This window comes from Mesitornis unicolor, unplaced genomic scaffold (assembly GCF_000695765.1).
Source record: "Mesitornis unicolor isolate BGI_N332 unplaced genomic scaffold, ASM69576v1 scaffold54316, whole genome shotgun sequence".
In the NCBI taxonomy this organism is placed as follows: Eukaryota; Metazoa; Chordata; class Aves; order Mesitornithiformes; family Mesitornithidae; genus Mesitornis; species Mesitornis unicolor.
In genome coordinates, this window is record NW_010194045.1 from 5,537 (window position 1) to 32,264 (window position 26,728).

The 26,728-nt window shown below is 44.0% G+C and overlaps 1 protein-coding gene across 1 annotated transcript; it reads left to right on the plus strand.

Annotated features, from left to right (window-relative positions):
- Window positions 1-274: 274 nt before the first annotated feature.
- LOC104543115 (sex comb on midleg-like protein 4) lies at window positions 275-18,724 on the plus strand. The gene is made up of 4 exons (XM_010187648.1): window positions 275-479; window positions 5,158-5,424; window positions 14,008-14,150; window positions 18,599-18,724. The coding sequence occupies exons 1-4, from the start codon at window positions 275-277 to the stop codon at window positions 18,722-18,724; spliced, it is 741 nt and encodes a 246-aa protein (XP_010185950.1).
- Window positions 18,725-26,728: the final 8,004 nt, after the last annotated feature.

Sequence of the window (26,728 nt, forward strand, 5' to 3'; positions counted from 1 at the left end):
AGTGTCCGGTGTGCTCAGAGGTGGGGGTGCAGGTTTCCATCAGTGCCCTGTGCAACCTTCACCTGGATGCCACCACTCCATGGCTGTGCAGGACGTGGTCTGTTAACTGGGAATGGGGACCTTGGTCCCAGTTCACTGCCCTGATCTCCATCTCTGCTGACAACAGTGATCTGGGAATGAATGCAGAGAAAAGCATGGAGGGAGCTACCAGGAAAAGGAAAGCTGGAGGAATGATAGTGTGAGATGGATGGAAGGGGAACAGCCTCAGGAAGAAATGGCTATGCAGGTCAGCAGTGCAGGAGGAGAAAAAATAGAAAAGGAGGATAGGAAAATAGCTGGGAAAATGGGAAAAGGGTGTGGGAAAGCAGCGTTAGAGAAAGGTCAAGATGGCATGACTACAATTGGAGAAGCAGTAGGAAGAGATGATGGGAAGAACAAAGGAGATGGTGGAGGATATAAGAGAAAGGCGCCTGAGACAGGTAAAGGGAGAGAGGGATGTAGCACAAGAAGGGATGTGGGAGCAGCTGCAGGTAAGGAAAGCAGCACAAGACGTGTTTGGGCTGGGAGGAGAGAAGAGAAGGGTACAGAGTGTCTCTGGAGTGCAGAAAGAGTTTTTACCTACAGAAGAGATTTTAGCATTTTTGTTTGGGGTTTTTTTAAGATAAAGAAGAAAAGGGGAGATATTAGATCTGCTCAGGAAAACACGCTAAGGATCGTCTTTCCTGTGTGTACACTCTTCTTCGTTTCCTGCTTGACTCGAAATTGATTTTCATTTGCTTTCCTAATGAGCAATGAGCAGCATAATTTTTTTGCCTTTCTGGAGTGTCTGTTCCCAGACACTACCAAAGATCTTCTGTATCTGTGCTGCGTTCACACATGCAGTATACATCCCTGTGGCACTCTGTAGTGGCATACAGATAGGACCGAGGCAAAGACTTTAACATATTGCAGAGGTGAGAGACAAAGCCAAGTATTTTTCTTCATCCTAATGGAGGACTGGGGTCCAGAGATGTGGGATAACCCGACCAAGGTCACACCAGAGGGCTGAAGCAGAGCTGGGATGTGAGCTGCACGTTCTCATACTGTTCTGACAGCTGACCCATCTTCAGGAATTTGGTTGGGAACTATACAGGCTGCTACTTTAAAGAAACTCAGTTAAAGAAATGTGCATTTTTAAATTGGGAAAGCAGTTGGTTGGAGTTTTTTTCCTCTTCTCCTTTGTTGCATTTTCAGGTGTGCTGGATGTAACAGCCTTAGGCTTTTCAATCCAGTTGCCTGTGGACCATTCTGGAAAGGAAGACTGACAAAATGGCTTGAGCACATTTTGAACAGTTGTAATGGAGACTGCTGTGCTCAAAGCAAAGACTTGAAGCAGCTTTCTCAGAAATCCTGCTTTAAAACATTGTAAACTAATTTTTCAGTGGTATATACCATTCTGCAGGCTACCTGGAAAATAAAATACAGAAGTGTGACAGAATACAGAAGGGCTAAGCTAGAGATTTATGAAACTGTTGCATTTTAAACCTCAATAGAGAGTTATATTTTTTTCAATTGTCTTAGCAAATATGTTTTTCCCTAATTGGTCAAAGTGGGATTAGTAGCTGTGAAAGCCATGCATTTTACAAGGTCTTCTGGGAGCTTTCAAAATGCAGATATTTTCATCCACGATTGGTTGAGCCTGAACTTGCGCAGCTTCTCTGCGATACAAGGTAACAGGAAGATGGAGAAATATGAACACAGAAAGCTTCCACCATCTATGACAGCTTCTGGACAGTGGAGCCTGTCCCTCCGTCTGCCTCCCGTGCCACTGTAAGGGGCCCTGGACCCCTCACATAAGCCCTCACCATGGCCCTCCTCACCATCTGCAGCTGCTTCTCAGGATGGAGAAGACATCAACCATAGGATCAGAGGACAATTCAGGTGGGAAGGGACCCCAGGAGGTCTCCGGTCCAACCCCTTGTCCATAGCAGGGTCAGCCATGGGGTCAGACCAGGTTGCTCAGGGCTTTGTCCAGATGCGTCTGGAAAACCTGCAGTGCCAGAGCCTGCATGGCCTCTCTGGGCAACATCTGCCACTGCCCCACTGTCCTCATGGGGAAAAGGTTTCTCCTTACACCCACCTGAAGCTTTCATTTCAATTTTTGCCTGTTGTCTCTTGTTCTCCTGCCATGCATCACTGTGAACAGACACTGGTTCTATCTTCTTGGTGACCTCCCCATGGATCCTGTGGGGCTGCTGAGAGGTTTCTAGCCCTAAGCTGCCTCTCCCCCAAGCTGAACAAGCCCTGTTCCCCCAGCCTCTCCTCACAGAGCAAGTGCTCCAGGCCTCAGGCATGCTTGGGATGATCCCTGCTCCCCGCTGTCAATGAAGACATGAATATGACTTTTCAAATTCCCAGAGCACCTTCCACTGGGGCATGTTTCAAACAGTAGTGATTGGAGGCTCTTGCTTGTTCCACGGCAATAGGCATCCTTACTCCAATTTTGGAGCCTAAAGCAGAGACATGTGGAATAAATTGTTGTAGAGCAAGAAAAGCGTCTTAGGGGGGGTCAGGAACAGCACTGACTGTGTCTGGCTCCTCATCATGGTCTTGTACACAACTCATGGTTGGTCCTTCCATGGGGAGATTTCACCTGCACATGTCTTGTTTCACACAGATTACTGAGAGAGTCTGACAGAGGTCAAACAACCCCTGATGTCTGTTCACAAATTCTGGAGTCTTTTATATCCATAGTAATAAAAGCTATATGGCATTTATTTAGCAGGGCTCTTTTAATGTGCTGTTTGCTGTTGTGATAGTCTGTGTCTTCTTCATATTGTAATCATATTAAAAGAGTGTTCTTTTCCTGGAATAAAGAGGTACTGATTCACAAGAGGCATAATTATTCCATGCAGTGAAGGCAGGATGCTGCAGAAAGAGCTGTCTACTTTCTGCATAAGAGGCTTTTATTGCAAGTGTTCTACACAGTAATTAAATTCCTTTGAATGAGGAGGCTTGATTGGATTTTCTTTGGTTTATTGGGAGGAGTCTGAAAAGCAAGGTATTTAGCTCAATTGCTATACAGTTTTGGCATCTGTTGGAAGTTAGGGAGAAAGGTTCAGAGTGTCTGATTCCCATTTCTCTTATGCCTGTGTTACATTAGGTGAACTCCGTTGAATTAAATGGAATTACACCTTACCTGTAATTTGTGTGAGAATCAAGCTCAGAAATCTCTGGCACAAAGCAGCAGGATACCTGAATGCATGCTGTAAGAATTCAAATTATCTAAGGGAAAAAACTTTGCTATAGGGAAGTTATATTTGCAGTTGCAAAGGCAAGTGCCCCAAAGCAAGGAAACTTCACATTTACAGCTGCTCTTTGGATCTGATGTTTGCATTATGGTGAGTCCAGTGTTGGCTCAGAATGGGAAAAAGTTTTAACAGACAGCAGCAAGAAAATGAAAAGTCAGGCAATCATCTAACAAAAATCTGTGCTGTGGCTTGACATGTGAGCCAGGAGGTTGGCATGGCACAACTCCTGAGTATTTGAGTTGTCAAACTAAGTCACGTTTGTTTAACATCAACTACTGTACACAGCTGCCAGGGTTTGTTTGTTGGTTTTTTTTCCAAAGGAAAAGAGTAAAAATGTAAATTGAAAGGAAAACCCTATTATATACAGCCTCAACATCTATTACCAATGGGGTTTGGCTCTTGCAGCATGAATTACAGCATAAATTCTTCTCATTACTCAATAAGGCTACACAATACGTCAGAACGAGAGTGTTGCTCAGGCAGCGAAGGAAATGTGTGACACCATGGAGGTAATTTCACCCTGCTCAGATGTCTCAGCTGAAAAAAGAGGCACTTTCCTAATCTGAGGGCTCCCTGTCTGCCAGATGTTAACATCTTGCTTCACCCAGCAAGTGTAGGAATCTCTGAAGCACAAGTTGCCAGTATTTTTAGGGGTTATGTGAAGGTTTGGATCTCAGAGAGGTTTCCAAGGATCTGCTTGTATGCCAGTGGTGGTAGTGATGGTGGTGGTGTTGGAGGAGAAGGTCCTGGGGCTGGGTGATGAGAGGACTGATTTTGCAGGGACAACAGTGGTGGGAATGAGGAGGAGGAAGAGCTTTGACTATGTTTTGTGAAGACAAAAAGGGCAAGTAGGAAGGAGCTTGGACATTGAATCCTCTGAGGAGGAGACTGGGACTGGCCAGGGGAGGAAAATGAGACAGACAGAGAGACTGTGGGAAAGGACAGGGAGAGAGGGACCTGGACCCCACTCTGAGGGGAACAGGCAAAAAAGCCTGTGTACTACAAAACCTGGGGCTAGATTGGCCTTGTGCTTGTGCATTTGATTCCCAAGCAAAGGAGAACATAGGTCTCTAAAATACATCTGTAAGTGCAAAATGCTATATCCACCCCCCTTACATGGTTTGCAAAGTGCCATGCAGAGGAGAGGAACCAGGGCAATGGTTTGCAGTTGTCCATGATGCCAGTGTGCATGTCTGAACATGAGGTGGGTCCGAGTGACTCAGTCATACATCTCTGCCCGTCATAAACCTTCGGCATGCTCGTCAGTCATCAAACCTCTTCTCCTTGTGGGATATCAGGCCTGATGGTTGTCTGCAGCTGAGGATATTTTCTGATTAATTTTGGTAATTGCAGCCAGAATGCTTTGGTCTATTGCCTTCACTCCCTCCTGCAGGCTGCCAGGCATTACAAACCCAACAAACTGCCTGTCCTGTGGTCCTCCTCTGCCTTCTTCCTTTCAGCTTTTGTGTTTTTAAATGAAAGACAGAGCAAGCAATAGCTGCAGAATCCTCAAGTCTCAGTGGTATCTGGGGAGCACCATGAGGCAAATGGGACCTGCCAGTCAGTGACCCAGGACTTTGCAGAGAATATTGCTGTAAACTGACACAGATGAGTCACATCGAGCCATAGTTTCCCTGTTGTGACTCTACTGACTCCTGAGTGGTTATGCTTCCCTTCATTATTTATTAATTCTCAGCAAGGATCCCTCCTTGAGCCAGCTGTCTGTACAGAAAGTTAGAAAGGGAGTTAAATTTTTTGCCAAAAAAGTGGAATCTTGGCAATATATAGATATGTATGTCTTTTTTTCAAGGGCTGAATTAAAATTGGTTCTGTTTTACTGATGTTTGGCTACTGTCTTCCTGAGCAGAAACGGTCGTACCTGAGGACTACCTGGCTGATCCTGCCAACATGAAGCGGTACAGTGTGGATCCTGACGATTCTGCCTTTGGTTGCATGGGCTCCATGTATGCCACACGGCAGAGTCCTGCAGATGGACGTCCTGCTGGAGGCTCCTCTTCCTCCTGTAGCCATCGTCCTCCCCAGATGTCTTCAGGGGGATCCATGTCTACTGGCCTGCGGCATCAGACCTCCAGCCCAACGAGGAACGGGACCTATCTTGAAGGAAACAGAAGTGGTAATATAACATCTTCCATTTAGCACTGTGTGTTTCTCTACTGGTGCCATGCTGCAGTCTTAACTAACTCCCAAATTCCCAGGAAAACTAGTGAGGTGGGTCTGGGTTGACATCCATCCAGACTACACACACTTTTGTTTAGAAGGAGAAATAATAATCTATGTAAACACAAAATCAATCTGTTCATCATTCAGTAAAAAGGTGAATGTTTTCTAATGCTGTTATTAATTATGTAAACATATGTATTATGTATAATCGTGAGGCAATCACAACTGTTATTATTGACTTAGAGATATAAATATTAATATGTAAGGTATTCCTCCGAAAGATTGATGCTGCCTACAGACAGGTACCTGTTATTTGTGTAACACCGGCTGTGTACAAGATATGATACAGAGCAAACCCAAATATTAGTGCCTACCTCAAAACATTTTAGCAAAGGATTTTGCTTCCTAACTGCATGGCCCAACCTGTCCCTTTAACCATAAATCAGGCCAGATTTTGCTTGAAAAAGACTGCTCAGCAAAACATATATTTTTAGAAATCATCCATCTCACTGCTCAGGGCTCTTTTATCCTTCAGGAAACAAAGTCACAAAAAGTTTATCTGCAAATTCAAGGGATGCTGTGAGAACCACTGCATTCAATAGTCCTTCTTCCTTCTCTTTGTACTTTTGTCCAGTTATCCTGCTGGGATTTAGGTTTGCTGGGCCAGTTGCTCTGCCCATTAGCTATATTCCTTATTACCCATGATTATTTTTTCCTCTGGAAATTACCTGGGTTCTTCAAATGGATTAGCTAATTCACTGAATTTCTGTCAAGTTTCTCTTTGTTTGCATTTTCCGAGTTCTTTATTAACAGGTCTTTATCAGTAGTGATTCCAACAGTGTCTTCACCCCTTACTAATTATTCAAACTTCGTTTATGCATTTTTCATCTTAAAGATAGATCTAACAAAGGAGTTGAGTGTCTCAGCCATTTTTAAGTCATTAATTTCTTTCCCTTCCTCATTTATTAATGGAATCTACTGTCACTCTAGTATTATTTTTTTTAAATCTTGATATATTTGCAGAAGTCTTGCTAGTTCCTCTGGCCCCTTTGTCTACCATCAGCTCATTACACTGCCTTCCTGCCCTTGCATTTCGCCTGGAAACTGCAAGTGATTCTGCATATTCTTGCTTGGTAGCCACTCCAGAGCTTCTTTTCAGTAGCCACAGATCTTTGCATAATTCCTTCACATCTGTCACCTCCCCAATGCCTGCATTATTTCTTGTTTCTGAACTTTCACTATTTAATACTTTAGAACATTATTCTTGCCAAATAAGCATTATCAGTATTTAACCTCATATTCCTTTGTTTATCTAAGTTTGCCTTCCTCAATGTTCAATACCTACCCCAAAACATCACTCACTTTGCTATTATTTTCGCACACTTGTTTCCCTGGTTTACCCCTGTGTTACTCTATTATACAGAGCAGAGATAAGAGTTCGGTTCTCATCTTTATTCCTTCTTTACTTACAGAGTCAACTTCACTCAAAGTAAAGTGGATGGTATATAAGTGTGCTACTGCAAACAACTTGCAAAAGGTTGTCATTAAGAGCAGGGCCTCAGTCACAAAGAAAAGGATATGAAAAGCGCATTCTTTCAGATCTTGTTCAGTGCCTCTTGGGCAGGCATAATCAGGTGCTGGGAGGACAAGAGCCTTACTGTGTGCAGGATTCATTGTCCCCTCTCCCACTGCTTCTCTAGAGCCTCCCAAGACCACCAGGACCCTTTCGTCAAGCATTTTAGTTGGCAGCTGCGAGGAGCCACGATTTAACAATGTTGTTACTTGCTGGCTTTGAAAATATTAATCATTCTGCTTGGGATCAGTCGTTATCTCTTTGTAGTGCATAGGAAGGGTCAGAGCAATGCTCTGTCTGGCTGCACATCTTGTCTCAGTGTGAGACGGCAGCACAACCCCAGGAAAGAGGGAAGCGCAGGAATGGTGGTGCTTACCCACCACCCTCTCCACCTTCAGGAACTTGTGGCTCAAGGACTTCCTGAACCAGAAGTGGTGGATTCATATTTAGTAACCCTTCATAGATTTTTCTTCCTTTAATCACTCAGTGGTGTATTGAGTATTTTGTGGATTTTCAGCATCCACATAATACTGTGGTAGAGTTCCTGTGCTTAAAAATGCACTGTTCGGAGAAAAGCCATGGTATCGGATGTTTGAATCTATGTTCAAGGGACTGAAGCTTAAAATCAGAGCTCTTTAACCTTGCTCAGCTGCATTACTTTTCCTTCTTGTTTCTGACTGTGAATGTCACTGTTTCCCAGTCTCAGCCACTGGTGAAAGCTCAGCATGGTCCTGAGGCAGGAAGCTAAGCCTCAGGAGACAGCTCCATCTCTCTCATGACTTCCCACAAAATTTGCAATCTTCACAAATTGAAAGCCTAAAAGATGGCACATCTTTTTTTCCAGAACTGAAGCAACAGAAAAGTCATGAAGTGGCCATGCAACAGGCTTTGTGGGTTCCTGTATTTCTCTAGCTTGAAACATATTAAAGCACTTTGAGGAGCAAAGAGGAAGAGATGGCTTTTGGACACCCATGACATTTGGGTGTCTTTGAAGCAGTTACAAGTGACTTCAGGCTGCTACATATGATACTTTAAGGTAACAGGACTCATCCTAGAACCACTTAGTATTTTTTATGTGACAAGCTTGTGACACTTGCAAAGACTAGCTCCTCTGGGACCTCTGGGTCATTAGGCCAGCTCAACAGTAAAGGCTCCCTAAAACTGGCAGTTATGCAGTGAATATAACAAAAACTGTTATTGATTTGTTGATCCTGCTTATTTACAATTAACAATTTATTAGTCCTGGTATCACTCATTGGAGATTCTCCAGCAGAGAACCTCCTGCAGTCCACAGCAGGATCTGGGTCCTCTGAGGCTGAGGAGAGCTGTTAGCTCTCAGACACATCCAGGCAGTTTTCAGTGGCTGTGATGGGCAAGACAGGGACATCCATGAAGTCTGTGTGCCCACAGATTCATTATGCTATCACTTCTAGCATTAAAGAAACTCTGTTGTTTTCAGTCACAGCCTGGTTTCACCTCCCACTCTGTTTGCAATAGCATCGGCTTTGTAAGGCTGGAATTCCCACCATAGAGTCCTACAAAGCATCTCCTGCTCCTCCTTAAAATTAGAGACTGTATTTCTTCACAGCTATCATACTTTCACCCACCATGCTGCTTCCACTTTTACTGGCAATCCCAGGCTTTTATAGCACACATCTTTCTGCAATTGCCTTACTGCAGCCACACTAAAGTTCAATTACTGTCTTTGCTAAATGCCTCTTGCAAAGGTCTTTGGAATCTGCGCTCTCACTACGATGCTTCTGCGTGTGTTTTTCCTCTTTCTAGGGATAATTTATATACTGCTGAATCATAAGTGAGCAAAGATGAGTAAGTGGTGCATGCCACTCTCTGTTCTTATCCTCCTCAGTTTGCATACTTACAAGGCAAGGATGGGCAGGACTCATTAAAAAGAGGAAGAATTTCTCTCTGAAACCTCAAACCAATCCTCTTTATTTATGGATATTTTTTGAAAAATAGCTTGCCTTATTTATCATGGTGGGCAAATATCATGGAGAAAACCATAACCATAAAACATATCTCAGTGCATAGCAGAATGTGTCTTTCAAGCGGAATGGATGAGATTAAACCTCAAAGCTCTCATTAATGCGATTGGAAGCTCAATGCCTAATTCTCCATGATTATGCTAAAAAATTCCAAACAACAACAACAAAAATCTCATTTCACAAAGCCAGTTGGGGCTGCTAACAGATAAACATGCACTTTCCTGTCATCATTTGCCAAATTGAAGCTCTTAAATCAGGGAAGGAATAGTCAAGGACATCATAAACCTTTCCAAGCCTGCTTACATAACAAACAAAGCCTTTATTCCAAGTATGAAGAATTGTGTGCTCAACCACAACATAATAACCTTAACCTTGCCCTGTAGCTTGTTATTTTTATGTAGATTTTATTATCCAATATTAGCAGTTAATTATTATCACCTGAGGGCCTTTGTTAAAGAGGCAGTCCTAATGCTAATACATTTATTTTTTTTAAACATTTGGGGGTGCAGGGTTTGAAGTTTCTCTTTTTCCAGAATAATGCTGCAAGCACCCTGCAGGTGCCGCATCCAGCACCTCCCCAAGGCAGCAGCAAAGGAGCTGCTGACAGCATTGCAGAGCTCAGCGTTGGGTACCAATCCTTCAGCAAACACAGCCTGACTGTTTTTGAGGGCATTTACAGCCCAAAATGGTCCATGCTTTCAGTAAGCTGCCTTTTTTTTCCCCTCCCTGCAAAAAAGAAGCAAAACAAGAAAAGCCCAAATAAATATTTAATGCCAGACCATGACTGCGTCTCATGCAGCTGGATGCTGGGCGGCTCTTGCAGAGGGTGGAGGAGCACCCATGATGCTGCATCCCCACGCAGTGATGCCGTACCAGAAGCACGAGCAGCCACTGTGCAGGTGGGATGGGGACTCTGCCACGCCGTGGGGCTGAGGCCACCAGCCAAGTGGTGCACAGCATCTCCTGCAAGTGCCTGCCTGTGGAAATCATCAGGCTAAGCCCAATCTTCTTTCCAGAGCTCTCTGCTGATTGTGGCTCATCAACCCCCCTGCACCCATCAACATCCTCTAATTGTGTTCTCCTGCACACCTACTTTTCTGAGGTTTCTCCTCTTCTGCTTGGTGTGCCCTAGACTTTTCAGAAAGTGTCTTCTATAAAGCCTTCCTCCTGTCCTTGTTTATAGTGGGAGGTTGGTTGTTTTTCAAAAATATTTCCCATTTCTCTGCACCTTTGAGGGCCTGCTACTTCTGCTTAGTTTCAGTAGATCTGCTGCTCCTTATTATCTGCTCCAGTGCAATCAGAGAGAACCTTTTAAAATTTCATTCCCACCCCCTTCCCCTGAGGCACAGAAATCATTTAGGCCTGCAGCAATATTAAAGTTCATCTATCACTCCCTTTCCACTCTTATCTATCAATGACCATATTCCCTCTGGGCTCTGTTTGTTTGCCAAGAACATATTTAGGGAGTCTGTTATTTATCTTCCCTTCTTTTGCAGGTTTAACTCCATTTTAGCATCAGATTTCCTTGTCATGCCTCTGCAGCCGTTTGGCTGCTCACTTTCTCCATCTTCCTTCTCAGGGAAGTCCTGGGGCCAGAGTTGGGGCAGATGAAACCTGCGTGGGGTGAAAACTCAGCCACCAGTTCAGTCAGACCAAGCCAGGCTACACCTTTCCATCAGCTTTGCTGGGCTTTGAACACCAACCTGGTATCTCCAGCCATTTCTGCACAGGCAGTGGTTTCAACTGGGATGCCCCAAGATCTTCCTCTGCACGGGAACCTCTTCCCTCTCTGTCCCCAACACTGCTTCAGGCAGGAGGGGGAAGCACTTCCCTCTGATTACCTGAATTTCCATATCCCATTCCATTAATTTGACAAATTTTTGCCACCTGTCAAAAACAGGAAATTGGATTTGACCTAGATTACGATCTCTAAAAATAATTATTGCTCGTGAGCACTCCCATCTCTTTGTAATCTGAGTATTCATTATCATCTTGATTAATTCTGATGACAGGATGGCATAGGATACCCGGGAGACATGAGACTTCCTCATTTATCTAATTCTTAGGTTAAGTGTGAATACCTTCAGATAAGAAAAAATGTATAGTACTTGCCCTGCTGTCATCAAACACTTTTGTGCTTAATATACTCTTTCAGGAAAGTGATGCTATTGAAACATAAACCTCATGTCTTTGTGTGGACATGAAATGATTTATTTTCTTTTGTAAATAAATAGATTACACTCCAATGAGTAAACTACAGTGTTAAAAAGCCAGAGTAAATTAAACAATGAAATACATTTTAAAAGATAGGGAAAACCAGATTGTTTCCAGACTCACCAGCTACGAACTGCATTCAAGACATTTGTCTGCAAGCTGATGATATCCCAGTTTTACTAACAACATTTAAAGGTAGCCCCTAACACAAAAGTAAAATAAGACACCTTAATTCATAAAAAAGCAGCAGAAAATCAAGGATTTGTCTCTAGGTAGGTAAATGAAGACAAAAAATCTTCAAAGAGTTAGTATCTATGCATAAATCTTGTTTTATTATTGTTATATTACACCTCAGATAGGGATTTGAAAGGGTTATCTTCACCTGCTGGAGCCTTGAAAAGCTCTAGCCATGTGATCTCTTTAGAAAGGTCATTTATATATTTGTCTTTAAAAAAATCAGATTTGTGCTATTGATTGCTAGATTGCAAAGGAGTGAATAGAATTCCTCTGTCATTTCAACCTTTTCTTCTCATCTCCCTTCCTTTTATCACAGATATTTCCAATACCTGTGAAGGCTCCAAACCGCTCTCGGGGCTCTCTGTTCCCCTTTGCCCTTTCCTGGCATTTCTGGAAGCAGCGCAAGGCAGGCAGGGGTCACTGGGCCGGGAGCTGCTCTCTTTGTGCCCGGTGTGAATCCCAGGCTAAGTCCCTTGGGCTTTCCTTACATCCATACAAATTTAAGGGAAAAAATGTGATCCTCAGTAGTGGCACATCTTCCCTGACCACATAGAAACTTCTGCAATCCTTTGGGCATGGCCAAACCTTTCTCTCCCCCACCTCTCTTTTCCAGCTGGCTAGCAAAAATCTGGTTTTCTCCCTGCTTTTGGTTTGTGTGCCAAGATGCCCAATATCTCCCCACATCAGCTGTCACCCAGACCACCAGCAGATCAGGTAGGGGAGAAATCTGCCTCCAAGACAAGTCTCGATTCTCCCACTTGTCCCTGACAAAGTTGGTGGATGTTACTGATGATCCAGGAGTTGGCCAAGATTACCCTGCTCATTTTGCACTCTTTGTCTTCATCGTTTCATGCCAAAGGCTCCAGATGGTGTCTGTACCGTTGTGTATTGCATTTATTCTGTGAGCGGAGCCCAGGGTCACCTGAGTCCATACGCACACCAATCCTCGCTGTCTAATTAAGAGGACCTGCAGCTATTCCTTGTCCTTTATATCCAGAACAGTGACTTAGCAAATGAGAGTGCAATTATCATGATATTTACATCACATCCCATTATGAAGCCCGTCGACCAGATTTGCACATTCATAGTGCTGCTGCGTACTGGAGATCATCCTTTGTAACTGCAAAACATACCTCATTACATTATAGCATAAGATGAGCATGGCAGCCAGAGAAAAAGGACCGATATGCTCATAAAGCTGTTACTGTGAATATATGGGCAGATCCTCAGCTAATATAAATCAGCATGGCCCTATTGAAGACAATGGAATGACAGTCTACATCAGCCCCAAACCCAGCCCACAATGTTTGCTCACATGTGTTAGGATCATGTTTTGTGTCATGCATGGGGATTCTCATAAATGTCATCAACCTCTGTAAGCTCAATATTCCTCTGGAGAGCTCAGCTCTTCTCTCTTCAGCAGCTCTGATTGTCCTCTTGGCTTCTTGGGGCTTCTCGGGGCTTCTTCAGGCTCCAGTTTAGGTATCAGTGGTCTCCCTCTACTTGCACTCTTCTGTTTCCTTTTCTGTCTTCTGTAGTGCCTCCTTGTTTATCATTTGCACCTCTCATTAAAAACTTGGCCTTCACGAAAAGAGATGAGCGGGTCTGGGCAAGTAACATTTTATACACCTGTGTGCTGCCCCCCTGTTAATGCAAAGTTTACTTGGTGTGGATTTAAACAAATTTAAACAGCTTTCCTGTAACCTAGCATAATATAGTTCTTGTAATAGTGAAGCAACATAAGTGGGGGTGCAAATTATATTCACATGGAGGCTGAGAATTATAATTCTGTGGAGACTAAGAATAAAAACATAAATGCACTTTCATTCCAAAGTGCCTTTATTCACTTGATTTAAAGCTACAGCAAGCCGAAGTGAGTTTAAATCATCCAGGGCTTATACCATTAAAAAGTCACATGTGCAGTGTTCATCTTCGCGTGTTTTAGTAGCTTTCCAAATAGGCGTTCATTGGGGACCATCCGCTTCATGAGAGCCTAAGAATAGGAGGAAACCTTCATTTGAGCTCTAGGTCTGAATATCTGAATGCAAAGGAAAAAAAAAAAGCCTATTTGCTAAATCCTGATTTTATCCTCTAGCCTTTGCATTCAATGGCAAAATCCTTTGTTTAGTGCTGAAGTGCTTGCTCTCCAGGTGGGAGGGTGGTGTCTTCTGGAGCCAAGATCCCTGCTGCTTGCAGATCAGACAGCAGGGGCAGCGCGGTTTAAGAGCCTGGCAGCTGGCACATTTTTCCTTTCCCAGCAGGAACCCAAGGGTTTCATGTTTTTTAACGCAATTCGCCAGCTGGGATCGTGTCTCCCGGTAAGCAGTCAGATTGGAAACTGCTCCAAGTCCCCTTCTCTCCTCGCCCCACTCTCTCAGGCTGATACTTGAACACGCAGATCCAGCATCTAATGCTGCAGTGAGGCTGCCATACCACTGCAGCCTCACAAACCACAGAAACCGCTGCGTGCCATTGTAACGCGCTGTTGTGGGCTTTTTTGTACTGATAGCCTCAAGTCCTTCAACAGAACAAGACACGGCTCGGCCATCAAGCAAGAATCCTTTGACCTGGACGGTGGATGACGTGGTTTGGTTTGTGAAGGATGCAGACCCTCATGCTTTAGGTCCCCACGTGGAGCTCTTCAGAAAACACGTATGTAGAAGGCTGCCCTTACCGCTTCTAGGTGATTAGGCCAAGTGCATGGGCAGTCCCGAGATAGCATCTCACACACCCCCTCAGCTGCAATTAGCTGCTACAGGCAGTGTCTGAGCCCCCAGGTCACTGCTGGGGGCTTTGGGTTGAAGCAGTGTTCGCTTATCACCCAAGAGGGTGCACAAACACTGGAACAGGCTACCTGGAGGGATGGTCGATGCCCCAAGCCTGTCAGTGTTCAAAAGACATTTGGACTGTGCCCTTTATAACATGCTTTAACTTGGTCAGCCCTGAAGTGGCCAGGCAGTTGCACTAGATGATTGCTGTAGGTCACTTCCAACTGAAATAGTCTATTCTATTTATTCTTCATTGGGGAGACCCTAAAAATGTCTTTAGAAAATGCTCACTATTTGTTCCCAACTAGCATAAATTGTTTCTATGCCAAGCCTAAGAGAAGGCACAGAGTACCTGGTGCTCATTCTTCATTGTCACATTGACACAAAAAAGCCTCGTCTCAATGACAGTTTTTTCCCAGGATACCTATGATTCTTCTCTGAAGAGCATTTTTAATGTGTCTCTAGATATTTAGCAGGAGAAACGCAAAACAGCCAACCTTTTAATCTTTTTTTCCCTCAGTATTATGTAACTATATAACCAAATTTAACAGACCTGCTGACTCACTGGAGAATATGATAGTTGCTTTAGCTAGGCAATCTCCATTGGGGAAATGATATTGTCCTTAATTAGTAAAGGGAAGACTGTAAACACATAGATCTGGAGTTTCTTGTCCTGCTGCTGTATATAGAGTTGGCACCAATGCATCTAATAGCATTTTCAGCCTCCTCCACCTCCATCCCTCCTTGATCAATTCAGTCTGGCTATGAAAATGAATAATGAAAATGGAGTTTTCTCATCAAGAGAAAACTCTTCATGCAAGGGAGAGAAAATTGCCATGGTCTGAAGCATGCAGGTACATCCCAAAGAAAAGAAATGTTTAAAGTTCATCTTGCAAATATGGACAGTGCAAAAGCACCATTTTTGTCTAGTTTCCACTTGCAGCACAGGATGGCACATTGTGCTTTTACCTGGCAACAGAGTAGTGACACGATCCAGGCAGTCATGGGCCAGCTGCACTGGAGCATGCTGCAATACTACAGCTGCTCTGTGACCAAAAAGACCAAGCTAAATTGCCACTAAAGACTCTCCCTGTTGTCCTTTGTTGAACACCCAGCACCCATGGGCTCTACTTATCATGGGTTTCCTTGTAAAATATGCTGTAGGTGTGAGAATCTGGGTAAGACTACCACACAACTCAATTCAATTACGCCTTTGAGTTATATATGTCCCTGCAATTTTTCAGCCTTCAAATCTCATCTGGATTAGCATGGAGACCCCAGGGGTGAGAGACAAGTGATTAGTCCATTAACCTTAGCCATATCTTCCTGTATGTTCAATCTTTCTATGAAGCAGGTGCATAATTTACTTAGAAGCACTTACTGTCATTGGCAAAGCCCAGCTATCACCTGAAATCGTTGCTTTGGCAATCAACTCATCTGAGCTATGACACTGGGAGGGATAGGGTGGTGGGACCACAGGGAAGAAAAGGCTGGGGGAGGTATCCTGCATGTGGGCAGTGTGCTTTCCTACTGCTATGTTGAGCCATTTGGGATTGACCGCAGTCCCCAGAGCTGTCTCTCCCAGTGTGCAATAGGGAGGTGCAGCCCACATCCTCCACTGCTGCAATAGGCATTGCGGGATGACCTGGCTCTGTCTCTGCTCTTCCCACCAGGAGGAGAAGGTTTTCTTCTTGGCAAGACACTCAAGGAGCTCTGTCACAGGCAGCTCCTGAGAGTGTCCACCAAAGACCATGAAACTGCCTGCTACCTCTGCTGCTCCCTGCTCCCTCGGCAAGGCTGTGTGCCAAGCAGAGCTGAGTCCATAGATGATAGATCTTTTGGCCTCATGCAAAGGAGCTGTCATCCTGCCAGGGACCTTGTAGTGGCACTAAATGAAAGCCTCGTGCAGTGCTATCTCAGCAAGAAAGACTTGGTAGAAAAACTGGAGGAGGGAAATGGAGAAGGGGAAGGAGTTGCATGGGGAATTAGCAGGTTGGAAAACTCAAGCTGGAAGGGATCGAAGCAATGTTATGGTCTGACAGTTTAATTATGATCGATTGGCAAGTGCATATTTGCAGGAGACAAAAATCTTTAAGTTTAACATAATTAATCCAGTGTATTCAAATAGCAACCTGTCTCTGCCAGTGCTAGACATCAAACTTGTGAGCATGTCTCTTTCCTTAGACCTTCCTCATCTTGAGTGTTTGAGCACTGACCATTTGCTGCAATCCTGTCACAGGTTGTGGCCTTACCAAGGCTGGTGGCTGTTCACAAGACTGCAGAATACAAAAGTAGGGATATAGATCCTAAAGTATTTGATTTTACTCAGAATTAGGTGCTTAAACAATCATGAAGATGGGGAGTTTCATCTTTCTTTATTAAAAGCCTCGTCCTGGGGACATCCACCACTGAGACCAATTCTTGTTTGCATAGCACAGGGCTTGTTTAGAGACTGCTCTGCTTTTTGAACAGTATCCTCATAACAAGTGCTGCACGGAGCCGGCACAAACACAGCAATATTCATTTTTGCAGGTGGAAGCTGTATGTTTATACCTACTGTATCATGACCTCGCAGCTCAGATGTTTGCTGTGTCTGTCTCCTTGCAGGAAAATGGCAGTGATCTCCTGCAATGTTCTAACTTGTAGTGGGCCAGATCTCAACTCGTATGAAAGAAGCTAATTGTGCTGATGGCACTGAATTTTATCAGCTTCAGATTTGTTTCAAGATCTTCTAGTTGGGCTATTGCAGATTTGGGGACCATGCTATAGAATCCTTCTATTTAAAATTGTTTTTAAAAGAGCTGACACAGTAATACTGTAGAGAAGTCAAGCCAACAGTCTGCACAGGGACGTGGCTAATATGAGATATTTAATTGGATATGAATGCTCCCTCTGGCATACTCTTGTCATGGAGTTTAATTTTGACCCCTGCATGGTAATAATACAGGAAATACTAAAATGCTGAACTCAACATTTAGAAACAGATGCCTCTGCACCAAACCATTGACAGTGTTTTTATGCTATGGCATCACAATTCCAGGAGTTTGTTTTTCTTTCTTATGCAAATATTAATGACACATAATACTTATTCTTACTTTCACTTAGCTTCCTTAAAATAATGGGAAGCAGAGGGGGAGGGTGAAGAGATTTTCTATTATGGATAGATTTTCTATTATGGATAGAGTGGGGGTTGCAGAATGAAGAGCATTAATTGATTGAGTTAATTAGGAAGTGACCTTAACTGCTCATCACCTAAATCACCTGCAGAATGGAATAATAATAATCCGGGCAAATTAGGATCCATAGTATTGCTTAATTAGTAGGTAATAGATCACAGAACAAAGATCTGACCATTAAAATGGTAGAATACAATATATACAGCATTTGTGTGTGTGTGTAAATGTGTATATATACACACATACACACATGTATGCACACACACTTATGTATGCACACACACATAGCACTAATTATATTTTGGCTCTAATGGTCCAAGTGTGTAAGTGTGGTAATGACTGTGGAGAGGGGTAGTACTTTTTGGCAGATTTATTAATGTAGTCAGGAAAAAGCAGACAAGCTTAGGATCCAAGGAAGGACAGTGTGGCTGAAAGCCTCTGTTCTACAGTAAAACAGAGCATGTTTCTCTGTGCACCCACACTACTTTGTGCTCAGCACTGCACTTTGTAATTTCAAAAGGCTTTCAAGCCAACAGGTCTGGGATAAACAAATGAACTTGGTGGCAATTTCTTTCACTTACATGATGGTTAAATGAAATTTGAACAAATTTTTTAATAAATGCAATAAAATAAGCAAATTACTACTATATTCAATTTAAGAAAAAGAAATATATATATTTTTATAGATAACTCAACAGATATAAGTGCACTGGAGATATGTGAAACATGCAGATAGCCAGGGAAAAAGCTGGAGCTGAGATTCAGAGGTGCAGTATTAGCAATTGCTGGGGCCACATCCCTCTTCCTCTCTCCATCACTCACTGCTTTCTCTCAAGGCTGATTGGCTTTTCTCAGAATTGGACTTAGAGGAGCCCTGATTTTTTTTCCTCAAATTCTCATGTTTTAATTCCAAAATAATTGAAAAACTAGGCAAACCTTACTGTTCCTTGAAAAATAAGAAGTACTATTTGACTAACCCCTCCTTTAGAGTTTCCTTCTGTCATACGTCAGATTTCAGTGTTTTTAATGAAATTTCAAAATGCATGACATTTCAGCTAGCTCTGCTCTGTTTCTGATTCACCTTGTTTAATGTGTCATGACACAGCACTGGAGGGGGGTTAACACACTTGATTCTCCTCCTCTCTTTTGAAACCAGGAGATTGATGGCAATGCTTTGTTGCTGCTGAAAAGTGACATGATCATGAAATACCTGGGGCTGAAACTGGGACCTGCGCTGAAACTGTGCTACCACATTGATAAGCTCAAGCAAGCCAAGTTCTAAAGTTTTCTTGAATAACAACAGAACCTGACCTAAATCTAGACGGAAAACTAAAGGTAACATGTTGCCTTACGGAAATGCATTCATTTGCAGATTGTTTTTCCTTCTTTTTTAACAAAGACTTTGTCTTTTTTAACATTTGAGCATCGTCACCTTTTTTTAATCCAGTGGGGTCTTTTGGGCTGCTTTGTGTTAATAATTTGCCAAAAAGTATATGATTACAGTAATTCTTTTGCATCATTATTATGATTATAGTAAGTCCTATTTTTGTAATCAGAAGTGGGAAATCAAAACCAAACACGACTACGGCATACGCTGAGGACTGCTGGTAGACTGACTCAGAGTTCCTGGCTTGACACAGGTCTGCCTCAGAGAAGTGACCGCTGGCCTGCGTCGGCTGGACTCCAGCTCCACCATCGACGCTCAAGGGCTGGAAAAGCACGGCGTTTGGTCACGTGTCGTCTGACGCGAACTGCCCCATGTCTTGCACTATCTGGAAAACTTGAATTCTTCAGTTAAAAAAAAAAAAAAGAAAAAAGAAAAAAAGAAAAAAGTTGGGTTTTTTTAAAAATAAAATAGGGGGGAAAAAGTGGGGGTTTTGCAGCTAAAGTACTTTTTGCCACTAGAGGGAGCAGCCCTAATATACATGAGGCTGGAGCTCTGATGAGTGCTTTCTGTCTGATGAGTGTTGACCATCACGACTGTCCTATCGAGCACATCTATAAACACCGACAAGGAATCGCAGGCTCCCGGCAGGATAAGCCCGTCACCGTTTGCAGATAATGAATTCAAGAAAAGCCCAAACGCAGAGTGTTTCTGACAGGATGTTTCCTGTCACGCCGAGGAGGGGGTGGATGGCTCCCACGGTGTCTGGCGTGCTCAGCTGTCAGCTCCCTTCCCTGAGCCGTTTCTGTCTGGCGAGCAGTTTGTGTCGCTCTAAGGAAATGCAGAATTTCTGGGTTTGGTTTTGTCTGCGTTTTTGAAAAGCGAGGGAGCCGGGCGGGAACATTCATTCTCCGGGTGGGGCTGGCAAGGCAGGGCACAGCTCTGCACTTTGCAACGACGGTTGCTGCAGGCTTGGTTCCTGACTGTGCTGTGGCTTTTGGTACATTTGCAGATGTGCTGTGCTTTCCATCTGAAGCGGAATAAAAATAATGCTCTTCTGCCTTTTACACAAATCCAAAAGGTGCTCATTGATATGTCATGTAGCCAGGTGAAAGAGGACAGGTCTCAGGCTGAGGAGGTAATTTGTGGCGTGAGTGTGCCCTCATTTTCACCCTTCACAAAGGAGGATGACAAAGGGACACATCCATACAGTTTAGTGCATGACAAGGAGTGGTAGCAAGTGTTTAAGTCATGCAGATGATTTTAGATCTCACCTCAACTGAACTGACAAACGGGGTCCTGACAAAATGCAAGATGCCATACTGTCCGACCGTGGTTACGCAGAACAAAATATTACCAAAATTACCTCATGGAATAAAATTCAACTTAATGCATGTTGCTAGACTAGAACTTCTACAAAAAGATAGTGGTTCAAGACCTAGTCCTGAAAATCCTTAACAATACTAGAAACCATATCCCTCAAGACTTTCACTGAACTCCTGGGACTACTCCCCCAAATTAAAAAAGTTGTCTGCACACATTTGCAGAGTTGGATCTTTACAGGACTGAGCAGCTTTCAGCAAATCCTGTCTGCGGGCTGAAACACCTTTCACAGGGATAGCTGAACAAGTGTGTTAAATGAAAAGTCATATACAATCCAGTGATGTAATATACTGAACCCTAAACATGCTGATGCTTGAAAGGTAACACCTGTGCACATCCCTTTGCATCCATGGTGTAGAGAATGGAAATCTGTTCAGCTGTCTGTGGTTGAGGCAGAGGTGACTTCACATCAATGCCAAACCTGTACAGTTCATTTTTCATTCTTACATCTTTTAAAAAATTAATCTTCACCCCATAAAGATCCCCAAAATATGTAAAAATCTTGCTGTATTAGTAATGTCACCTTCAGAGAGTCCTCAAACTTTTTTTTTTGTTCCTCCATAATTCTGAACTTAGTTAACTTCTCTTTTTTTCAAAAGGTGAATTTAATTCCTCCACTTAGAACCTTACCTGGTTGTAGTATATCAGTAGTCAGAGCTGCTTAGAAATTATCAAGTGGCTTCAATGCTGCAAAATTCCACTTTGTCAAAATCAAAACCCTTCATAAAAGCATGTCACTTTCTAATGTAAATTCTATGTAACTGGGACTACAGCTTTTGGTAATGTCAAAACATCATTTTGACATTTTGGAAATGGAACATTTTTGTTCCAAGAAGATTTTTGCATCTTATTGTATTTTTCTGGTGAATCTGTAACCTCACATTTTGTTCTGAGAGTGGGAAAAAAGAGCCCCACAACTACAAACTTTCCCCAGCAAGAATCCTTCCCGTTCAGCTCCGTGTCTCACCCCTTCCCTCCACCTGCTCTGTTCCAGACGTTACAGCTCAGAGGGCTGATACTACCAAGGCAGTATCTATAGACTCCTTAGTGGCAATGATGCTCCTACATTTAATATGTTGACATAGTTTTCATGTATCTGTCTGAAGTGTACAGTCAGTGGTGCTATCTCATTTGATACCTGTAGGTACGACAGGACTGTCCCAGGCCATGACACTTCTGTTATTACAGGGGAGGCAGTTAGTGGATTAATTTTACATGTAAGTAATGCTTATAACAAAAATTCTGCCCTGGCATAGATTTTTTTTCACTGAAAGGCAATTAGGGGGCAAACATAACTGCAGTAATATTGTAATTATAACTCTTTTTTCTCTTTCAAGCCTTGTCTGTGAGGGTAGTTAAGCAGCTCTGCTGTGTTGAGGGTGTCAGGCCATTTCCTCATAAGCAGCACTACAGAGCCAGAACACGCACTTCAGCTGCTTCTCCATTACCCACCTGCTGCCATGGCCTCTTCTCTCACACCGACAAATGCCTCCTTCCTCATCCAGACCTACCTGGGTTTCAAGAAATGCTGGTGGGAATGCCTCCACCCCTCTGAGCCCACTGCTTTGCTCGGCAGGCTGAGTAGCGCAGTGGCCTTTGCAGCATTAGCAGCTTCGCTCAACGTGATTAATGCAGGCAGGCACCCTTGGGACTGGCACGTAAAGCATCACTCTGGGCTGTTACTGCTCTTAAACCAATCGCTGAAGTTCTATAGGTTTTCAGTAGTCTTCATGAGTTACACTTCTTTCCTTCTTAAAGGCAGGATGGCTATAAGAGCCTAAGTAGATCATTATTAGCAAAAGCAGCAATAATCAGCAAAATGAAAAGAAAATGGCTAATGAAGCTTTGGCATGAAAAGCTGCCTCTGTGGATTAGTGGCAGGAGCCCAAACCATCCTCTGGTTCAACCAGTGCCGCTCGGGCAAGGCAGGACAAAAGGACAGCGTGGGAGCAGGTGTATGGCTATAGAGAGAGAGTGGCTCCAACGCCTGGCCCTGACTCCATCAGCCGCCATGGCCTTTCCTCGCCTTGGCACAGCCACCTCATGACCCCTTTCTGCCTGTGAGCTGCGGTGCTCTCCCCTTCCCTAGATGCACTGTCCGGGGGCTGAGTGAGCTCAGGGAGGAATCTGTCAGCTCTTTCCTCTCCAAATCATACCCCAAAACATTCAGTTAATTAGTTAGTGCCTTCTTTTCTTTTTTCCTTCTCTCTCTCTTTTCCTTTGACTGGCTTCTACTTGGAAAAAGACATCAGGAGGGACATTGCCCCAGGCCCCTCCAGAAACTCACAGAGGAGCATCTCTAGTGTCTGACATCCTCCAGGATTCAGCTGGTCCTGCCCTGGCACCAGGGAGGGAGGTGAGAATTAAATGTCTCACTTTTATTAATGAAAATTAAATGCTGTTTGGTCTCTCTCCTTCTCTGAACTGCAGCCTCCATCCCCAGGGCCGGTTGCTCATCTCTTCCCCATGGGGTAAGGAGAAAGGCAGAGCAAGTGCCTAAATAGGCTGCAGGGATGGCAGGATCAAAACCAGCTGCTACCCTAGTTTGAAACTGGTTTGGCTGGAGAGAGGCGTCAAGCCCAGGGTTTTGGTCCAAACGATTTTGGTGTCAGTTGTTCATAGGTTGCATCCCAGCATTTCAGTCTGCACGTTCAGTCTGTTGCTGTGTGGATTTTGTCTCCAAAGCCACCCTCTTGACTTTGTGATAGGGGATTGTTCTGCTGGTGTGGGCTCCTTCCACATCAACAGGCTTGGGGTTGCTAGGGAAATGAGTCATAATAAGCATTTTGGGGGCAAAAATTCAGGGAAATGGCAGGTCAGCAAGAGCCTCCCTCCCTTTCCAAGCACTTCTGTGCACAGAACCTTGCTGCAGCAGCTCCAGGACAGGGCCCACGCACCATCGCTCCCCATTGCTGGTAATTGGGTCATATGGAACCATACAGATTTTCCTTCTCTGACCAAGAAATATGGTCCCAAATTCGCACACCTTCACCAGAGAACGCAGGCAAGTGGCTGCACATATTGCCTCTGATGCCTTGCAATAGTTGCATGCTGCTCTCTAATCCACGCTCCCTTCATGGACAATTGGAAACTGATTCCCTTGGAAATCTAAAATTTTGCTTAAAAAGGAATCACTTTTATTCAGTGCCATGAGTTAAATATTATGGAAACATATCTGCTAACAATTTGCTTTGTGTAATTTGTACTAATGCTAATAAGCAACAGCTGCAGTGCTTCCTGTTGTAAATTCTTTTGTGGTTGCAGCGGTATTATCACATCTGTACTTCACAAATCTGATAGACTCTAGCACAACTCACTCATTCTGGCCCCAGCTCCAGCAAATCCCCATGCCTCAGAAGTCCAGCTATGCACACGTGAATTTACAGTTTGTCTCCCTTCGCTCCCAAAGCCTCTGCTTCCCACCTGGAGGGGTGGGTGGGGATGTGGTACTCTTGGGGTCATCCGGTGCCTGCATGGCATGGTTGGAGAGAATTGCTTTCAACAAAACTGGCTGACCAGGTTGATTGCAGTTCTAGCAGACGGATTTTGGTTAGAGGTTAAGTGCAGATGAAATGCGATTTATTAAAGAAAAAGAAAGAAGCAGTAGTGTGCAATAGACTGCCACCACAGGATTCAAGCTGAAACCCAAGAATCTTTCAACTGTAATCCAAAGAAAAATGTTTCCCTCACTCAAGATGCTAAATAAAGTATGTTAGGCCAACCCCAAGTCCCACTGAGGTCCATGTAAGTTTTTCTACTGAATCTGTAAGACCGGGTCTGGGCTCATAAAACAGGTCAAGCCGCGTCCCATAGTAACTAGAGCCTAACAAGTTATTTCATCCTCTCTTACAAAGAGCGGAGACAGCCCCTGCTGGCCAGCCACCTCAGCCCTGCACCCTGGAGAGCTGCTAGCTTCCTGGTAGAGATCTCTTGCAGCTGCACCTCTACCTGATCCCAACACCTTCTCCAGTTAGCTTTGTGTTTCAGCTACGAGTTTTTGTGGAGGGTGGTTTGGGTTTTCCACTTCACAGCAAACCAAAGCCCAAGCGCTCAGCATTTCAGCTGTGCCACTAAACAGAAACTTGCTCTGATTTGAACATGACTTCACTGGGAGATTTCCACACATTCTCGAGGTGAAGCCCTCAGTGGAATTTAAAAATAAAACTTTTCAACATCAGTCCCAGTGACCCACAAGTTTTGGCTGCTTCAGCATCCACAGCACTTCATCATACTTCAAACGGTTGAGTCTCTTGGTAGTGCCATAATCGGACAGGAATAGCTCACAGGACTTCAGACTCCGAGTCTTGCTCCTCTTGGTCTATGGGCAGCTGCCAAAGAGCAGCATTTGAGGCTGGGCAGGAGACTGTGTGAAAGCGTGTGTGTGTGTGTGTGTGTGTGTGTGTGTGTGTGTGTGTTGTGGAGAGGTTTGCCTGGCTGCACAGACAAGCTCTGAAGCCAGTGAAATGAGAGCAGGGTGGAGCCGCTGGGAAAGATGGGCTTCAAAAATAGGCAAGTCCCAGGCTTTCCTGGGGTTCCCATGGAGTTTCTGCTCTCAGGTTTATACTGAATTTTCTCTGCATAGAGCAGTATGTCTTTATTACCCAGAGTTTTCCCTTGGTGTCATAAAGAACTGGCATCATGCTGCCCTTTTCTTTTTGAACATGAATTATGGACAACCAACTTCCTATTGTCTGACAACCCTAAAAGAGTGGGGAATGGGAAAAACCCGAAGTCCAAGCAGCGCAGGAATGAGGACATTTCAGAGTGGAGCAGTTTCACAGCTTTCAGTGTCCTTCAGCTGAAACACAGGAGAAGGTGAGAAAAAGGGCTTCTGAACTGCAGTGAATCCAAGCCAGTGAAAGGCTAGTGATTAATTTTATCCCTCACTTTGATGGTTTCTTGATCTGTAATGTGTTTTATAGCCCTGAGCATTTGCTGCAGTGGCAGTATTGTGAATTGATCCATGTGTCCAGGTTCCACTGGAACCAAATGACTGTCTCTAAAATCTATCTGTCTTCTTCATGGCATTTCTAATGTGCTCTAGCATCCAGAAGGTTTCTGATCAGTTTGGTAAGAGCCAGTATTCAGAGAAAAATACCTTTTTTTCCTTTTTCTTGTGGCACAAAAACTTCAGAAAACAGCTGTAAACATAGAATATACATTGGCTTTTCATTTTATGCCTCTTAGAAACCTAGTGATAGAAGAAAGACTTTTGCTTACCCAGTCTACATGCTTACAAGAAGTCAATTCCAGTCTTCCATTAACCCTGATGTAGATTTAGTAGAGTTATTTCACATTTTTACTAGTACCTGATCTACCCTCTGACAGTACCAACAGTTCGAATACCAGCATGCTCGTCTGCTGTTATCAATACTCACTATCGGTGTTTGTGTCACAAAGGCATTGTGTTTGGCACTGTGCAGGTGTACTATGAGACTATGGCCTGGAGAGGTGACAGCCTCATGTGGCAAAAGGGACAACCTAAGGCGAAGGGTTTCCTAGAGACAGTTGAAGTGCTGAAAACAGATAGAAGTCAATGGCACAGGTTTCCCACAGCCACATGAGGGGAAAAATAGCAGAACACTGAGAAAAAGGAACTAAAACTCTTCCTTCCCAACAGTGTTAACCCTGACCTTTGGTGAAGCTGGAGGTTTGAACCCAGACATCCTGGTCGGAATCCAGTGCCTTAACCACAGGACCATCCGCTCTCGCCATATTGCAGATTTTCTCCCTGCATTGTCCACGTCTGACTTACTCCTTGCACAGCCCTTGCTACATCTTCCTTATGCACCTGCAAGATCGCACCCTTCCTTTCCATCTTTCAGTGACCATACATCTGTGTCCTTCGCCCCTGCTGCAACTCCTTCTCTACCTTTTGGCTATTCCGTGCTCTTTCACCTCTTTCTGTTCCCGCTTTCTCTTTCTCTGTGCTTTTCTTCAATCCTTTCTTTCTTTTCAATCAAGTGCCCTTCACAGGAGAGTCTAGGGCCAGTTCTGCTGCGACAAAGACTACCGCATGCTGATATCTTTGAATTAGGTTTTCCGTATTTTTTTTGACATACCCTTTTATCTCGCACAAAAAAATCTTCCATTGCTTTCATTCACTGGCATGAAAGGTACTTTTTGAGGATGGTTTTTAACTAGCTGGCTGATGACTATTTGCAAGGAATACCTCATTAAAGGCTCAGCATTTTTACTCAGGGTGAGTGCAGTTTTCCCCTCTACCTTCCATCTTTTCCTGTGCCACCTCTTGATATTCAAGCTGCTTAAGTGCGCATTGGTTTGAACAGTCCCAGTTACCCTGCTCGCTGGGACGAATCCTTGGCTCACGCCCTGCTGCTGCTGGCCACGTGGACCAGCCTTGGCCCTGTGCATGGCGCACCATTAGGCAGGTGTGAGCATCGATGTGTGCTGAGCACAGAGCCACCGGCATCCCCCAGACTTGGAGAGGGTCCAGCTTGCTTTCAGCCAGCTCCAGAAAGTTGGTTGGAAAGAAGGGGTGCCCATTGCCAATGATAA

Excerpts from the sequence above, each read along its gene's own strand:
- LOC104543115 (XM_010187648.1), top strand. The coding sequence starts at position 275 with ATGGCTATGCAGGTCAGCAGTGCAGGAGGAGAAAAAATAGAAAAGGAG. Across the intron at positions 480-5,157 it reads GAGAAAGGCGCCTGAGACAG|AAACGGTCGTACCTGAGGAC; the intron begins GTAAAGGGAGAG and ends CTTCCTGAGCAG. Across the intron at positions 5,425-14,007 it reads TCTTGAAGGAAACAGAAGTG|CCTCAAGTCCTTCAACAGAA; the intron begins GTAATATAACAT and ends TTGTACTGATAG.